General features: G+C 47.4%; 1 protein-coding gene across 1 annotated transcript in view; it reads left to right on the top strand.

The window, feature by feature from the left end:
• Nucleotides 1-701: 701 nt before the first annotated feature.
• The window catches only part of LOC118378267 (GDNF family receptor alpha-4-like), a 444,258-nt gene continuing 425,814 nt past the window's right edge, over nt 702-19,145 (top strand). Inside the window, exon 1 of the mRNA XM_052495924.1 lies at nt 702-1,240. Within this exon, the coding sequence (XP_052351884.1) occupies nt 1,198-1,240 (43 nt within the window). The 5' untranslated portion in view covers nt 702-1,197. The remainder of the gene's footprint in view (nt 1,241-19,145) is intronic.

Genomic DNA, 19,145 nt, shown 5'->3' with positions numbered 1-19,145 from the left:
TTTAACAGTATCATCTGTCCCATTTTAACAGTGTCATCTGTCCCATTTTAACAGTTAGGTCTGTCCCATTTTAACAGTACATCTGTCCCATTTTAACAGTGTTATCTGTCCCATTTTAACAGTGTCATCTGTCCCATATTAACAGTATCATCTGTCCCATTTTAACAGTTAGGTCCGACCCATTTTAACAGTACACCTGTCCCATTTTAACAGTAGCATCTGTCCCATTTGAACCGAAAACACCAAATGGCACACTTCAACTGTGCTCATCGAGCGACAAAATACCACATTTTTTACTCCAAACATGCTCTCTCCATACTGAGGAATGAACATACTGAAGTGAGCAGCACAGCTCACCTACAATATATTATACTTATATTCAATATGAGAAAGTTGATAGAGTATAATTATTACAGTAGCCACAAGACAATTAGGGAATATATCTAGGCTATTTTAATATGTGCGTCTTTTTTATTACAGCCTAGCCTATCTATATTAAATATATTGTAGCCTGAATGGAGAATGTTGTACGTACTAACAGATCCACGGGGAACACTCGGCTGCATACAATGCCTTTGGACGGTAAGTTGAAACGACTCAATATCGCCATCTGCCGGCGTTTGGGCTACCGCTGACAGCGCACACGGTGTAGTGTCTGTGTTTTGACTCGGCCGCGATTTCTCACACTCGGTGCGCAGGTGGTGGACAGACATTGATCGACTGAGCGAGCAAGCAGCGGAAGAGAACCCAAACGGAAAACGGGACTAACGGATCAAATCGACGTAATGGGAAAATAAATCTCGCTCCGTATAGACGCAAAGTTTGACCAGGAGACAATTGACTTTTATTGTGTAATAATGAGGGTTCTTGCAGTGTATGTGTAGAGAGCGTTTAATGTAACATATTGCTGATATCTCGAGACTTTACGCACTGTCTGAAGTCCATATCTTTTATATCTCTCAAAAGTTTGACTTTTTCAAAGGATGTATTTCATTGTCACGTTTTTTCAAATCGTGCTTTGGAATCTGGCGTCTATATACTGAGAGATTCTTCACTGAACAACACGGAGCAGTGTTCTTTATTTCAAAAATACATCATTATCCGGTGCCAATTTCAACGTCGCGGGAGGGCATTCATCAAGTAAAACTCCAACCACACTCAGGATTCCCACGGTTCAAATTAACGTCACCATCCAGAATGGACTTGGTTTGGCTTTTCGTTCTCCAGCTGGCTCGTATTGGTGAGTACAACACTTCTGGCTAATTGAATGGAATGGCTGGTCAGGCTATTTAATGGATGAGGGATGCAAAGTGATTGTATTTGCCTGCGGTGGTGGTGGTGGTGGTGGGGCGGAGGGGGTTAATTGAATCAATATGTGTGTGAGAACGATATTCTCATCCATCTATATTCATCTGATGAACCAGACATGTACAGTCCTGACTCTATTTCAATGGAATGACTGAAGTATTGCGCTTATTCTTTTTGTGGGTGAGCGGAATGCTTTGCCAAACTGATGTAAATGCATAGGTTGTAGCCTACATATTTCCCCCGACAACCGTGTTCTAGAGGGCTGCAGGCTAAGCAGAGTCTTGAAGCAATGGGTTCTGGAATTACCTTGACGTGCTTGCTGTTGGTCAGGTCGCATTCAAACTTCATAGACGCTCATTAAAAACGTTCTCTGGTTTTAGGCTTCAATGCGGTAGCCAATGAACGTGTTTCGGTTCCTTGCGCATTTGGCTGTGGTGGAGAGATTGAATCCATGTGTGCGTGTGAATAATATTCTCTTTTCACCGTGTTCTCAAACATACACTATATAACACACTGGAAATGTGTAACACTACAAATGGGTAACAGTCCATAAACGCCGGGCTCTGCTCTCAATTCTCCACCAGACTTTGAATGTGCGTGAGGTTGTGAGCTGCGTGCTGTTCTCACCGACCAAATGCCTGTAGAAGTTAAACGCTGTGTATATGTAGTATCTGTGGCAGGTTCATTATTATCTGATAGCGAATGTTATAAGGCACCATAAGAGTATTACAACAAGGCATTATACATGTAATACTGGGCATTAAATGTGTACGCCTCATAGAAAGTGTCCCCAAAAGCTGTGCGTTTATATAGGGAGTATGAATGGTAATGTGAAGGCTGTGTGTTATATAGGGAGTATGAATGGTAATGTGAAGGCTGTGTGTTATATAGGGAGTATGAATGGTAATGTGAAGGCTGTGTGTTATATAGGGAGTATGAATGGTAATGTGAAGGCTGTGTGTTATATAGGGAGTATGTGAAGGCTGTATGTTATATAGGGAGTATGAATGGTAATGTGAAGGCTGTGTGTTATATAGGGAGTATGAATGGTAATGTGAAGGCTGTGTGTTATATAGGGAGAATGAATGGTAATGTGAAGGCTGTGTGTTATATAGGGAGAATGAATGGTAATGTGAAGGCTGTGTGTTATATAGGTAGTATGTGAAGGCTGTGTGTTATATAGGGAGAATGAATGGTAATGTGAAGGCTGTGTGTTATATAGGGAGAATGAATGGTAATGTGAAGGCTGTGTGTTATATAGGGAGAATGAATGGTAATGTGAAGGCTGTGTGTTATATAGGAGTATGAATGGTAATGTGAAGGCTGTGTGTTATATAGGTAGTATGAATGGTAATCTACAGTCACTCTCTACTCACTACTCAGTCTACTTCCTCAATCTACAGTCACTCTCTACTCACTACTCAGTCTACTTCCTCAATCTACAGTCACTCTCTACTCACTACTCAGTCTACTTCCTCAATCTACAGTCACTCTCTACTCACTACTCAATCTACTTCCTCAATCTACAGTCACTCTCTACTCACTACTCAGTCTACTTCCTCAATCTACAGTCGCTCTACTCTTCTACTCAATCTAATCTACTCTTCTACTCAATCTAATCAATCTCAATGTGGATCTATATTTACCCAAGCCTTTCTATCTCATGTGGATCTATATTTCCCCAAGACGTTCTATCTGATGTGGATCTATATTTACCCAAGCCTTTCTATCTCATGTGGATCTATATTTACCCAAGCCTTTCTATCTGATGTGGATCTATATTTACCCAAGCCTTTCTATCTCATGTGGATCTATATTTACCCAAGCCTTTCTATCTGATGTGGATCTATATTTACCCAAGCCTTTCTATCTCATGTGGATCTATATTTACCCAAGCCTTTCTAACTCATGTGGATCTATATTTCCCCAAGCCTTTCTATCTGATGTGGATCTATATTTCCCCAAGCCTTTCTATCTCATGTGGATCTATATTTACCCAAGCCTTTCTATCTCATGTGGATCTATATTTACCCAAGCCTTTCTATCTGATATGAATCAATATTTCCTCAAAACGATGAAACATTTAGTCCATCAAGGACAAAAAGAATATAAAATGTAGCTGTCCTTGATACACTAAATGTTTGGGATTCACTGGCTTGAGGCAATAAAGATCCACATCAGATAGAAATAGATATCCTAGATGAACTTCACCTATGTGTTGAGAAGAGCTGTATTCTTTCATGAGATTTTCTCGTACATATTAAGTTATATCTGCAGAGCATTCTTCTGTATGTGCCGACATAGCTGTGTGTGTGTGTGCATAAATGCATGTGTGTGACCCTGAGCTCCACACCCTCAGGAAATGTCAGGACCCAGTTGGACCTGCTAACCCTCTGGTACCACCTGGCACGGCTACAGCCTTGTTTTAGGCCACAGTCCTCTTAGCCACCCTGCCCCCATATCCTCCCTCCAACACCCTGTAACGGTACCGGTTAAACACATCCCACACCCTATCCTCCCTCCAACACCCTGTAACGGTACCGGTTAAACACATCCCACACCATATCCTCCCTCCAACACCCTGGTTAAACACATCTCACACCATATCCTCCCTCCAACACCCTGGTTAAACACATCTCACACCGTATCCTCCCTCCAACACCCTGGTTAAACACATCTCACACCATATCCTCCCTCCAACACCATGGTTAAACACATCCCACACCGTATCCTCCCTCCAACACCCTGGTTAAACACATCTCACACCATATCCTCCCTCCAACACCCTGGTTAAACACATCCCACACCATATCCTCCCTCCAACACCCTGGTTAAACACATCTCACACCGTATCCTCCCTCCAACACCCTGGTTAAACACATCTCACACCATATCCTCCCTCCAACACCCTGTAACGGTACCGGTTAAACACATCCCACACCGTATCCTCCCTCCAACACCCTGTAACGGTACCGGTTAAACACATCTCACACCATATCCTCCCTCCAACACCCTGGTTAAACACATCTCACACCGTATCCTCCCTCCAACACCCTGGTTAAACACATCTCACACCATATCCTCCCTCCAACACCCTGGTTAAACACATCTCACACCATATCCTCCCTCCAACACCCTGGTTAAACACATCCCACACCATATCCTCCCTCCAACACCCTGGTTAAACACATCTCACACCATATCCTCCCTCCAACACCCTGGTTAAACACATCCCACACCGTATCCTCCCTCCAACACCCTGGTTAAACACATCTCACACCGTATCCTCCCTCCAACACCCTGGTTAAACACATCTCACACCGTATCCTCGCTCCAACACCCTGTAACGGTACCGGTTAAACACATCCCACACCGTATCCTCCCTCCAACACCCTGGTTAAACACATCTCACACCGTATCCTCCCTCCAACACCCTGGTTAAACACATCTCACACCGTATCCTCCCTCCAACACCCTTTAACGGTACCGGTTAAACACATCTCACACCATATCCTCCCTCCAACACCCTGGTTAAACACATCCCACACCGTATCCTCCCTCCAACACCCTGGTTAAACACATCTCACACCATATCCTCCCTCCAACACCCTGGTTAAACACACCCCACACCATATCCTCCCTCCAACACCCTGGTTAAACACATCTCACACCGTATCCTCCTCCAACACCCTGGTTAAACACATCTCACACCATATCCTCCCTCCAACACCATGGTTAAACACATCTCACACCGTATCCTCCCTCCAACACCCTGGTTAAACACATCTCACACCGTATCCTCCCTCCAACACCCTTTAACGGTACCGGTTAAACACATCCCACACCATATCCTCCCTCCAACACCCTGGTTAAACACATCTCACACCATATCCTCCCTCCAACACCATGGTTAAACACATCTCACACCGTATCCTCCCTCCAACACCCTGGTTAAACACATCTCACACCGTATCCTCCCTCCAACACCCTTTAACGGTACCGGTTAAACACATCTCACACCATATCCTCCCTCCAACACCCTGGTTAAACACATCCCACACCGTATCCTCCCTCCAACACCCTGGTTAAACACATCTCACACCATATCCTCCCTCCAACACCCTGGTTAAACACACCCCACACCATATCCTCCCTCCAACACCCTGGTTAAACACATCTCACACCGTATCCTCCCTCCAACACCCTGGTTAAACACATCCCACACCGTATCCTCCCTCCAACACCCTGGTTAAACACATCTCACACCATATCCTCCCTCCAACACCCTGGTTAAACACATCTCACACCGTATCCTCCCTCCAACACCCTGGTTAAACACATCCCACACCGTATCCTCCCTCCAACACCCTGGTTAAACACATCCCACACCGTATCCTCCCTCCAACACCCTGGTTAAACACATCCCACACCGTATCCTCCCTCCAACACCCTGGTTAAACACATCCCACACCGTATCCTCCCTCCAACACCCTGGTTAAACACATCCCACACCATATCCTCCCTCCAACACCCTGGTTAAACACATCTCACACCATATCCTCCCTCCAACACCCTGGTTAAACACATCTCACACCATATCCTCCCTCCAACACCCTGGTTAAACACATCTCACACCATATCCTCCCTCCAACACCCTGGTTAAACACATCTCACACCATATCCTCCCTCCAACACCCTGGTTAAACACATCTCACACCGTATCCTCCCTCCAACACCCTGTAACGGTACCGGTTAAACACATCTCACACCATATCCTCCCTCCAACACCCTGGTTAAACACATCTCACACCATATCCTCCCTCCAACACCCTGGTTAAACACATCTCACACCGTATCCTCCCTCCAACACCCTGGTTAAACACATCCCACACCGTATCCTCCCTCCAACACCCTGTAACGGTACCGGTTAAACACATCTCACACCGTATCCTCCCTCCAACACCCTGTAACGGTACCGGTTAAACACATCTCACACCGTATCCTCCCTCCAACACCCTGTAACGGTACCGGTTAAACACATCCCACACCATATCCTCCCTCCAACACCCTGGTTAAACACATCTCACACCATATCCTCCCTCCAACACCCTGGTTAAACACATCACACACCGTATCCTCCCTCCAACACCCTGTAACGGTACCGGTTAAACATCTCACACCGTATCCTCCCTCCAACACCCTGGTTAAACACATCTCACACCGTATCCTCCCTCCAACACCCTGTAACGGTACCGGTTAAACACATCCCACACCGTATCCTCCCTCCAACACCCTGGTTAAACACATCTCACACCGTATCCTCCCTCCAACACCCTGGTTAAACACATCTCACACCGTATCCTCCCTCCAACACCCTGGTTAAACACATCCCACACCATATCCTCCCTCCAACACCCTGGTTAAACACATCTCACACCGTATCCTCCCTCCAACACCCTGGTTAAACACATCTCACACCATATCCTCCCTCCAACACCCTGGTTAAACACATCTCACACCATATCCTCCCTCCAACACCCTGGTTAAACACATCTCACACCATATCCTCCCTCCAACACCCTGGTTAAACACATCTCACACCATATCCTCCCTCCAACACCCTGGTTAAACACATCTCACACCATATCCTCCCTCCAACACCCTGTAACGGTACCGGTTAAACACATCTCACACCGTATCCTCCCTCCAACACCCTGGTTAAACACATCTCACACCGTATCCTCCCTCCAACACCCTGGTTAAACACATCTCACACCATATCCTCCCTCCAACACCCTGGTTAAACACATCTCACACCATATCCTCCCTCCAACACCCTGGTTAAACACATCTCACACCGTATCCTCCCTCCAACACCCTGGTTAAACACATCTCACACCGTATCCTCGCTCCAACACCCTGTAACGGTACCGGTTAAACACATCTCACACCGTATCCACAACACATTAGAATGTTGGCCACCAAACCATCACATTACATCAGGAACCAGGCAGCCAAACCATCACAATACATCAGGAACCAGGCAACCAAACCATCACAACACATCAGGAACCAGGCATCCAAACCATCACATTACATCAGGAACCAGGCAGCCAAACCATCACATTACATCAGGAACCAGGCAGCCAAACCATCACAATACATCAGGAACCAGGCAGCCAAACCATCACATTACATCAGGAACCAGGCAGCCAAACCATCACAATACATCAGGAACCAGGCAACCAAACCATCACAACACATTAGAATGTTGGCCACCAAACCATCACATTACATCAGGAACCAGGCAGCCAAACCATCACAACACATTAGAATGTTGGCCACCAAACCATCACATTACATCAGGAACCAGGCAGCCAAACCATCACAACACATCAGAAACCAGGCATCCAAACCATCACAATACATCAGGAACCAGGCATCCAAACCATCACATTACATCAGGAACCAGGCAGCCAAACCATCACAACACATCAGGAACCAGGCAACCAAACCATCACAACACATCAGGAACCAGGCAGCCAAACCATCACATTACATCAGGAACCAGGCAGCCAAACCATCACATTACATCAGGAACCAGGCAGCCAAACCATCACAACACATCAGGAACCAGGCAGCCAAACCATCACATTACATCAGGAACCAGGCAGCCAAACCATCACAATACATCAGGAACCAGGCAACCAAACCATCACAACACATCAGGAACCAGGCAGCCAAACCATCACAACACATTAGAATGTTGGCCACCAAACCATCACATTACATCAGGAACCAGGCAGCCAAACCATCATAATACATCAGGAACCAGGCAGCCAAACCATCACAACACATTAGAATCCTGGCAACCAAACCATCACAACACATTAGAATGTTGGCCACCAAACCATCACATTACATCAGGAACCAGGCAGCCAAACCATCATAATACATCAGGAACCAGGCAACCAAACCATCACAACATATCAGAAACCAGGCAGCCAAACCATCACAATACATCAGGAACCAGGCAACCAAACCATCACAACACATCAGGAACCAGGCAGCCAAACCATCACAATACATCAGGAACCAGGCAGCCAAACCATCACATTACATCAGGAACCAGGCATCCAAACCATCACAATACATCAGGAACCAGGCAGCCAAACCATCACATTACATCAGGAACCAGGCAGCCAAACCATCACAACACATTAGAATGTTGGCCACCAAACCATCACATTACATCAGGAACCAGGCAGCCAAACCATCACAACACATTAGAATGTTGGCCACCAAACCATCACAATACATCAGGAACCAGGCATCCAAACCATCACAATACATCAGGAACCAGGCAACCAAACCATCACAATACATTAGAATGTTGACATCCAAACCATCACAACACATTAGAATGTTGGCATCCAAACCATCACAACACATTAGAATGTTGGCATCCAAACCATCACAACACATCAGGAACCAGGCAGCCAAACCATCACATTACATCAGGAACCAGGCAGCCAAACCATCACAACACATTAGAATGTTGGCAACCAAACCATCACATTAGAATGTTGGCAACCAAACCATCACATTAGAATGTTGGCAGCCAAACCATCACATTAGAATGTTGGCAACCAAACCATCACATTAGAATGTTGGCATCCAAACCATCACATTAGAATGTTGGCATCCAAACCATCACATTAGAATGTTGGCATCCAAACCATCACATTAGAATATTGGCATCCAAACCATCACAACACATCGGAATGTTGGCATCCAAACCATCACAACACATTAGAATGTCGGTATCCAAACCATCACAACACATTAGAATGTTGGCATCCAAACCATCACATTAGAATGTTGGCATCCAAACCATCAAATTAGAATGTTGGCATCCAAACCATCACATTAGAATGTTGGCATCCAAACCATCAAATTAGAATGTTGGCATCCAAACCATCACATCACATTAGAATGTTGGCATCCAAACCATCACATTAGAATGTTGGCATCCAAACCATCACATTAGAATGTTGGCATCCAAACCATCACATTAGAATGTTGGCATCCAAACCATCACATTAGAATGTTGGCATCCAAACCATCACATTAGAATGTTGGCATCCAGACCATCACATCACATTAGAATGTTGGCATCCAAACCATCACATTAGAATGTTGGCATCCAAACCATCACATTAGAATGTTGGCATCCAGACCATCACATCACATTAGAATGTTGGCATCCAAACCATCACATTAGAATGTTGGCATCCAAACCATCACATTAGAATGTTGGCATCCAAACCATCACATTAGAATGTTGGCATCCAGACCATCACATCACATTAGAATGTTGGCATCCAAACCATCACATTAGAATGTTGGCATCCAGACCATCACAACACATTAGAATGTTGGCATCCAAACCATCACATTAGAATGTTGGCATCCAAACCATCACATTAGAATGTTGGCATCCAAACCATCACATCACATTAGAATGTTGGCATCCAAACCATCACATTAGAATGTTGGCATCCAGACCATCACAACACATTAGAATGCTGGCATCCAAACCATCACATTAGAATGTTGGCATCCAAACATCACATCACATTAGAATGTTGGCATCCAAACCATCACATTAGAATGTTGGCATCCAAACCATCACATTAGAATGTCGGCATCCAAACCATCACATTAGAATGTTGGCATCCAGACCATCACATTAGAATGTTGGCATCCAAACCATCACATTAGAATGTTGGCATCCAAACCATCACATTAGAATGTTGGCATCCAGACCATCACAACACAACAATCACAGACATCCAATCACAGCTCGACAGGAGTCAGAAACCCTGCCTCGCCCCTCATAGCCATCCAATCACAGCGCGTCAGGAGTCAGAAACCCTGCCTCGCTCCTCATAGCCATCCAATCACAGCTCGACAGGAGTCAGAAACCCTGCCTCGCCCCTCATAGCCATCCAATCACAGCTCGACAGGAGTCAGAAACCCTGCCTCTCCCCTCATAGCCATCCAATCACAGCTCGACAGGAGTCAGAAACCCTGCCTCGCCCCTCATAGCCATCCAATCACAGCGCGTCAGGAGTCAGAAACCCTGCCTCGCCCCTCATAGCCATCCAATCACAGCTCGACAGGAGTCAGAAACCCTGCCTCGCCCCTCATAGCCATCCAATCACAGCTCGACAGGAGTCAGAAACCCTGCCTCGCCCCTCTAAACATGGGGGTGCTGTTGTGATCCCTGCCTTCACCTCCTCTCACATCACAGTGGAACTGCTCAACACACACACACACACACACACACACACACACACACACACACACACACACACACACACACACACACACACGTCACGACGGAGCAGAGCCCCTATTCAGTGGGCTGGCACTGAGGTGTCACTCCTCCCGAGTGTGTTTCTGCTGATGTTTTCACCTTGTCAGGGAGACGTCGACACAGGAGAGAGTCTCTTTCAGCGGGCCATCTAAACTGTCCATCAGACTGTACTGAGGCAAAGCCATGGTGGCTCTCACTGGAGCCACAGGGAGCTGTAGTTGCCGCACGAGATGGCAGGATCCTAATGTATCCCATGCAACTGCTGTTGTTCTGTTACAGTGGGGTGTTGTTTGTTTGGGTTGTAGTCAGTACTGTAGACTAAAGAGGCTGCTTTGGGTTTTTTTTTGCACGTAAATATTTCTCTGTTTGATTTGTTACTGTAAGGATGGTGACGGTTCAGTGATTTCTCTGCAACCTTTCATCATCTTGCAATCATACCGGTAATAGGTTGACTGTGCTTTCTGCTAACATGGCTTTTTCTCGGAAAAAAGTATACTCCTATAATTTGGACAAAAAAAGATATAAACGGAAATACTTACCGTGCCATTTTCCACGTGAAACAGCCATTTCAGATCCTATAAAATCTACTTTTCTTACTCATATCCAACAACTACATCCCTATTCCACTCAACGATACTGATAACGATCGCCTTCAATTCTCTGAGTGTAAAAACACAATGATTTCCCGCTCGCTAAATAGTTTTTGTTTAATCGAATTAAATATTCACATAGTTGTTAATGCTCAGCCTCTGTTCTGTCAGCTCTTTATACCTCCTCCGTGGTTCAGGGTTGTAGAGCCGCCGTGTGTCTCACCGGGGACGGAGGGAATATATTGTTAGTCCCATGTTTAGTAACCTTGAATTGAGTGTGTGTGTGTGTGTGTGTGTGTGTGTGTGTGTGTGTGTGTGTGTGTGTGTGTGTGTGTGTGTGTGTGTGTGTGTGTGTGTGTGTGTGTGTGTGTGTGTGTGTGTGTGTGTGTGTGTGCGTGTGTGCGTGGATCTCAGCTGCTGGTCGTGTTATGCATTTATCTGCCTCCCAATACATTTAATTCATTCTCAGACCAGTTACAAAGATCACAATTAGGCAGCCTGTGTAAACCTCCATATTCAGGACCAGATGGAAGTGGACTATGGTAGAAAGGGAATAGGTGCCAGGTACAGTGGAGCGATTAACCCTGTCTTGGGCCAGTTGCCATGTGCCAGGTACAGTTTCACCGTAGGTTACCTGAGGCTTAGAGATAACTAGCCGCCCTGAGGGAGGGTGGGAGATAACTAGCCGCTCCTGAGGGGGGGTGGGAGATAACTAGCTGCCCCTGAGGGGGGGTGGGAGATAACTAGCCGCTCCTGAGGGGGGGTGGGAGATAACTAGCTGCCCCTGAGGGGGGGCTGGGAGATAACTAGCCGCTCCTGAGGGGGGGTGGGAGATAACTAGCTGCCCCTGAGGGGGGTGGGAGATAACTAGCCGCTCCTGAGGGGGTGGGAGATAACTAGCTGCCCCTGAGGGGGCTGGGAGATAACTAGTCGCTCCTGAGGGGGTGGGAGATAACTAGCTGCCCCTGAGGGGGTGGGAGATAACTAGCCGCTCCTGGGGGGGTGGGAGATAACTAGCCGCTCCTGGGGGGGGTGGGAGATAACTAGCCGCTCCTGAGGGGGTGGGAGATAACTAGCCGCTCCTGAGGGGGTGGGAGATAACTAGCCGCTCCTGAGGGGGTGGGAGATAACTAGCCGCTCCTGAGGGGGGGTTGGGGGGCTGGGAGATAACTAGCCGCTCCTGAGGGAGGGTGGGAGATAACTAGCCGCTCCTGAGGGGGGTGGGAGATAACTAGCCGCTCCTGGGGGGTGGGAGATAACCAGCCGCTCCTGAGGGGGGTGGGAGATAACTAGCCGCTCCTGAGGGGGGTGGGAGATAACTAGCCGCTCCTGAGGGAGGGTGGGAGATAACTAGCCGCTCCTGAGGGAGGGTGGGAGATAACTAGCCGCCCCTGAGGGGGGGTGGGAGATAACTAGCCGCTCCTGGGGGGGGTGGGAGATAACTAGCCGCTCCTGAGGGGGTGGGAGATAACTAGCCGCTCCTGAGGGAGGGTGGGAGATAACTAGCCGCTCCTGAGGGAGGGTGGGAGATAACTAGCCGCTCCTGAGGGAGGGTGGGAGATAACTAGCCGCTCCTGAGGGAGGGTGGGAGATAACTAGCCGCTCCTGAGGGGGTGGGGTGGGAGATAACTAGCCGCTCCTGAGGGGGGTGGGGGTGGGAGATAACTAGCCGCTCCTGAGGGGGGTGGGAGATAACTAGCCGCTCCTGAGGGGGGTGGGAGATAACTAGCCGCTCCTGAGGGGGGTGGGAGATAACTAGCCGCTCCTGAGGGGGGTGGGAGATAACTAGCCGCCCCTGGGGGAGATAACTAGCCGCCCGGGGGGTGGGTGGGAGATAACTCAGCCGCCCCTGAGGGGAGATAACTAGCCGCCCCTGAGGGGGGAGATAACTAGCCGCCCCTGAGGGGGAGATAACTAGCCGCCCCTGAGGGGGTGGGTGGGAGATAACTAGCCGCTCCTGAGGGGGGTGGGAGATAACTAGCCGCCCCTGAGGGGGGATAACTAGCCGCTCCTGAGGGGGGTGGGTGGGAGATAACTAGCCGCTCCTGAGGGGGGGGGGGAGATAACTAGCCGCTCCTGAGGGGGGTGGGAGATAACTAGCCGCTCCTGAGGGGGTGGGTGGGAGATAACTAGCCGCCCCTGGGGGGGGGTGGGAGATAACTAGCCGCCCCGGGGGGGGGTGGGAGATAACTAGCCGCTACTGCACAGTATTTCAGTTAGACGCACGCACCCACACACACCCACACACACGCACCCTGTACAATAGGTAAAACCAACACATCAATGATCAGTAATGCTCTATAACTTGTTGATTATTATTCCTGTCGATACATCCTTTATGTGTGATTTATCTATTGACTGAGTCTCTTCAGTCACAGAGAATACTGGGGCGGCAGGGAGCCTAGTGGTTAGAGCGTTGGACTAGTAACCGGAAAATAAAGGTGATTTATCTATTGACTGAGTCTCTTCAGTCACAGAGAATAACTCCTCAGGGACAACTTGTGTCCTAAATGGAACATTTTCCTAAAACACTATATAGGGAATAGGGCCCTGGTCCACTATATAGGGAATAGGGCCCTGGTCCACTATATAGGGAATAGGACCCTGGTCCACTATATAGGGAATAGGACCCTGGTCCACTATATAGGGAATAGGACCCTGGTCCACTATATAGGGAATAGGGCCCTGGTCCACTATATAGGGAATATGGCCCTGGTCCACTATATAGTGAATATGACCCTGGTCCACTATATAGGGAATAGGGCCCTGGTCCACTATATAGGGAATAGGACCCTGGTCCACTATATAGGGAATAGGGTCCTGGTCCACTATATAGGGAATATGACCCTGGTCCACTATATAGGGAATAGGACCCTGGTCCACTATATAGGGAATAGGACCCTGGTCCACTATATAGGGAATAGGACCCTGGTCCACTATATAGGGAATAGGACCCTGGTCCACTATATAGGGAATAGGACCCTGGTCCACTATATAGGGAATAGGACCCTGGTCCACTATATAGGGAATAGGACCCTGGTCCACTATATAGGGAATAGGGCCCTGGTCAACTATATAGGGAATAGGACCCTGGTCCACTATATAGGGAATATGGCCCTGGTCCACTATATAGGGAATATGGCCCTGGTCCACTATATAGGGAATAGGACCCTGGTCCACTATATAGGGAATAGGACCCTGGTCCACTATATAGGGAATAGGACCCTGGTCCACTATATAGGGAATAGGACCCTGGTCCACTATATAGGGAATAGGACCCTGGTCCACTATATAGGGAATAGGACCCTGGTCCACTATATAGGGAATAGGACCCTGGTCCACTATATAGGGAATATGGCCCTGGTCCACTATATAGGGAATAGGGCCCTGGTCCACTATATAGGGAATAGAACCCTGGTCCACTATATAGGGAATAGAACCCTGGTCCACTATATAGGGAATAGGACCCTGGTCCACTATATAGGGAATGGGACCCTAGTCCACTATATAGGGAATATGGCCCTGGTCCACTATATAGGGAATAGGACCCTGGTCCACTATATAGGGAATAGGGCCCTGGTCCACTATATAGGGAATAGGGTCCTGGTCCACTATATAGGGAATAGGACCCTGGTCCACTATATAGGGAATAGGACCCTGGTCCACTATATAGGGAATAGGACCCTGGTCCACTATATAGGGAATAGGACCCTGGTCCACTATATAGGGAATAGGACCCTGGTCCACTATATAGGGAATAGGACCCTGGTCCACTATATAGGGAATAGGACCCTGGTCCACTATATAGGGAATAGGACCCTGGTCCACTATATAGGGAATATGGCCCTGGTCCACTATATAGGGAATAGGGCCCTGGTCCACTATATAGGGAATAGAACCCTGGTCCACTATATAGGGAATAGAACCCTGGTCCACTATATAGGGAATAGGACCCTGGTCCACTATATAGGGAATGGGACCCTAGTCCACTATATAGGGAATATGGCCCTGGTCCACTATATAGGGAATAGGACCCTGGTCCACTATATAGGGAATAGGGCCCTGGTCCACTATATAGGGAATAGGGTCCTGGTCCACTATATAGGGAATAGGACCCTGGTCCACTATATAGGGAATAGGACCCTGGTCCACTATATAGGGAATAGGACCCTGGTCCACTATATAGGGAATAGGACCCTGGTCCACTATATAGGGAATATGGCCCTGGTCCACTATATAGGGAATAGGGCCCTGGTCCACTATATAGGGAATAGAACCCTGGTCCACTATATAGGGAATAGAACCCTGGTCCACTATATAGGGAATAGGACCCTGGTCCACTATATAGGGAATGGGACCCTAGTCAACTATATAGGGAATATGGCCCTGGTCCACTATATAGGGAATAGGACCCTGGTCCACTATATAGGGAATAGGGCCCTGGTCCACTATATAGGGAATAGGACCCTGGTCCACTATATAGGGAATATGGCCCTGGTCAACTATATAGGGAATAGAACCCTGGTCCACTATATAGGGAATAGGACCCTGGTCCACTATATAGGGAATAGGGCCCTGGTCCACTATATAGGGAATATGGCCCTGGTCCACTATATAGGGAATAGGACCCTGGTCCACTATATAGGGAATATGGCCCTAGTCCACTATATAGGGAATAGGACCCTGGTCCACTATATAGGGAATATGGCCCTGGTCAACTATATAGGGAATATGACCCTGGTCCACTATATAGGGAATAGAACCCTGGTCCACTATATAGGGAATATGACCCTGGTCCACTATATAGGGAATAGGACCCTGGTCCACTATATAGGGAATAGGGCCCTGGTCCACTATATAGGGAATAGGGCCCTGGTCCACTATATAGGGAATAGGACCCTGGTCCACTATAAATGGAATAGAACCCTGGTCCACTATATAGGGAATAGGACCCTGGTCCACTATATAGGGAATAGGGCCCTGGTCCACTATATAGGGAATATGGCCCTGGTCCACTATATAGGGAATATGGCCCTAGTCCACTATATAGGGAATATGGCCCTAGTCCACTATATAGGGAATAGGACCCTGGTCCACTATATAGGGAATAGGGCCCTGGTTTACTATATAGGGAATAGGGCCCTGGTTTACTATATAGGGAATAGGGCCCTGGTCTAAAGTAGTGTACTATATATAGGGAATAGGGCCCTGGTCAACAGTAGTGTACTATATAGAGGGAATAGGGCCCTGGTCAACAGTAGTGTACTATATATAGGGAATAGGGCCCTGGTCAACAGTAGTGTTCTATATAGGGAATAGGGCCCTGGTCAACAGTAGTGTTCTATATAGGGAATAGGGCTCTGGTTAACAGTAGTGTTCTATATAGGGAATAGGGCCCTGGTCAACAGTAGTGTTCTATATAGGGAATAGGGTCCTGGTCTACAGTAGTGTTCTATATAGGGAATAGGGTGCCATTTGGAACTCCCTCTGTTCTTGCCTAACCGCTACAGATGTTTGAGAGGGATAAGATATACCAGGTGTCAGGAACGATCACCTAGCATGTGTTTTATCCTGAGCTGGTGTCCAGTTGACATTTTTAAGCTTGTCTATACTGCCCGGTGGCTCCAGTGTCTCTCACAACCAGTCGACTGCTGTATCTGCCGAGTGTAGCGGGGATGTATAAAGAACAGATGGAAGCAATTAGACACGATGGGCTGGGGTAAAATGGGTCCAAGGGGTGAAAGGTTGTGAGATTGAGAATGAAATAATTAACCCCCCCTGCATCGACTGGTACCGAGTCCCAAATTGGCACCATATTCCCTAGCCCAGGGCTCTGATTTAAAGTAGTGCACAGCATAGGGAATAGAGTGCCAGTTGGGAGACAGTTTGGGAGAGGATTTCCCAGAGGAAGTTAAAAGCCATGCAGGCAGGTTCCTTATTATAATTCCTCTGTCTTTTGTTGAGGGGAGATTATACCACCGGGACAATTACCCTGCTAGCGGTTCACTAAAAGGAGCTGGCATTTAGTGCCACAGCTACCCACAGATTGAACCAGACTGAACTGGAAATAAAAGCCTGTAAATTATACTGAAGTGATTTTATCTGAAAAGGAGGAAGTGAGGGCTTAACGAATACATGTATTGCCCTGAACAGAAAATTATTTTTGGGAAACTCAATGTTGTAGAGCTTTTGGTATTATAGAGATGGAGAGATCTGTTTTGGGATGCTACTGATGGACAGATAGACACAGGCAGAAACTCAGATAGACAGGCAGACAAACAGGTTGGCAAATAGACAGGCAGGCACACAGACAGACAGACAGACAGACAGACAGACAGACAGACAGACAGACAGACAGACAGACAGGCAGACAGACAGTGACAAGCCCTTTGGGACTGTTAATGGGATCTCCTCGGTAATGAACAGCGTCCCTACTCTACAAGCCCTTTGGGGCTGTTAATGGGATCTCCTCAGTAATGAACAGCGTCCCTACTCTACAAGCCCTTTGGGGCTGTTAATGGGATCTCCTCGGTAATGAACAGTGTCCCTACTCTACAAGCCCTTTGGGGCTGTTAATGGGATCTCCTCGGTAATGAACAGCGTCCCTACTCTACAAGCCCTTTGGGGCTGTTAATGGGATCTCCTCGGTAATGAACAGTGTCCCTACTCTACAAGCCCTTTGGGGCTGTTAATGGGATCTCCTCGGTAATGAACAGTGTCCCTACTCTACAAGCCCTTTGGGGCTGTTAATGGGATCTCCTCGGTAATGAACAGTGTCCCTACTCTACAAGCCCTTTGGGGCTGTTAATGGGATCTCCTCGGTAATGAACAGTGTCCCTACTCTACAAGCCCTTTGGGGCTGTTAATGGGATCTCCTCGGTAATGAACAGTGTCCCTACTCTACAAGCCCTTTGGGGCTGTTAATGGGATCTCCTCGGTAATGAACAGTGTCCCTACTCTACAAGCCCTTTGGGGCTGTTAATGGGATCTCCTCGGTAATGAACAGCGTCCCTACTCTACAAGCACTTTGGGGCTGTTAATGGGATCTCCTCGGTAATGAACAGTGTCCCTACTCTACAAGCCCTTTGGGGCTGTTAATGGGATCTCCTCGGTAATGTACAGTGTCCCTACTCTACAAGCCCTTTGGGGCTGTTTTTTTTAACTAGCTAGCGCTCTGCTTGGCTAGTTAGCGCTCTGCCTGGCTAACTACCTGTCCAAAATTGTAATCGGTAGTGTAACTTTTGGATTATCTGAACTCAGTAACGTAATCTGATTACATTCAATTACTTTTAAATTATTTTCCCCTTAAGAGGCATTAGAAGTAGACAACAATGAAAAACATCAGGGACAGACTGATATTCTGCATGAGTTACAGGGATTGGACTGCTGAGGACTGGGGTCATTTTTGGGGCATTCAGAAAAAAGCTTGTCCGGAGAAGAGAAGGTGAGCGCTAATACCTTCTGTAGCTCAGTTGGTAGAGCATGGCGCTTGTAACGCCAGGGTAGTGGGTTCGATCCCCGGGACCACCCATACGTAGAATGTATGCACACATGACTGTAAGTCGCTTTGGATAAAAGCGTCTGCTAAATGGCATATATTATTATTATTATTATTATATTACTATCAGTCCTGTGTCATGCCAACAGTAAAGCATCCTGAGACCATTCATGTGTGGGGTTGCTTCTCAGCCAAGGGAGTAGGGCTCACTCACAATTTTGCCTAAGAACACAGCCATGAATATTTTTATTATTTTACCTTTATTTAACTAGGCAAGTCAGTTAATAACTAATTCTTATTTTCAATGACGGCCTGGGAACAGTGGGTTAACTGCCTGTTCAGGGGCAGAACGACAGATTTGTACCTT

Source organism: Oncorhynchus keta, chromosome 35 (assembly GCF_023373465.1).
Source record: "Oncorhynchus keta strain PuntledgeMale-10-30-2019 chromosome 35, Oket_V2, whole genome shotgun sequence".
In the NCBI taxonomy this organism is placed as follows: domain Eukaryota; kingdom Metazoa; phylum Chordata; class Actinopteri; order Salmoniformes; family Salmonidae; genus Oncorhynchus; species Oncorhynchus keta.
The sequence above is the reverse complement of the archived record's forward strand: the minus strand, read 5'-3'. Positions and strand labels throughout refer to the sequence as shown.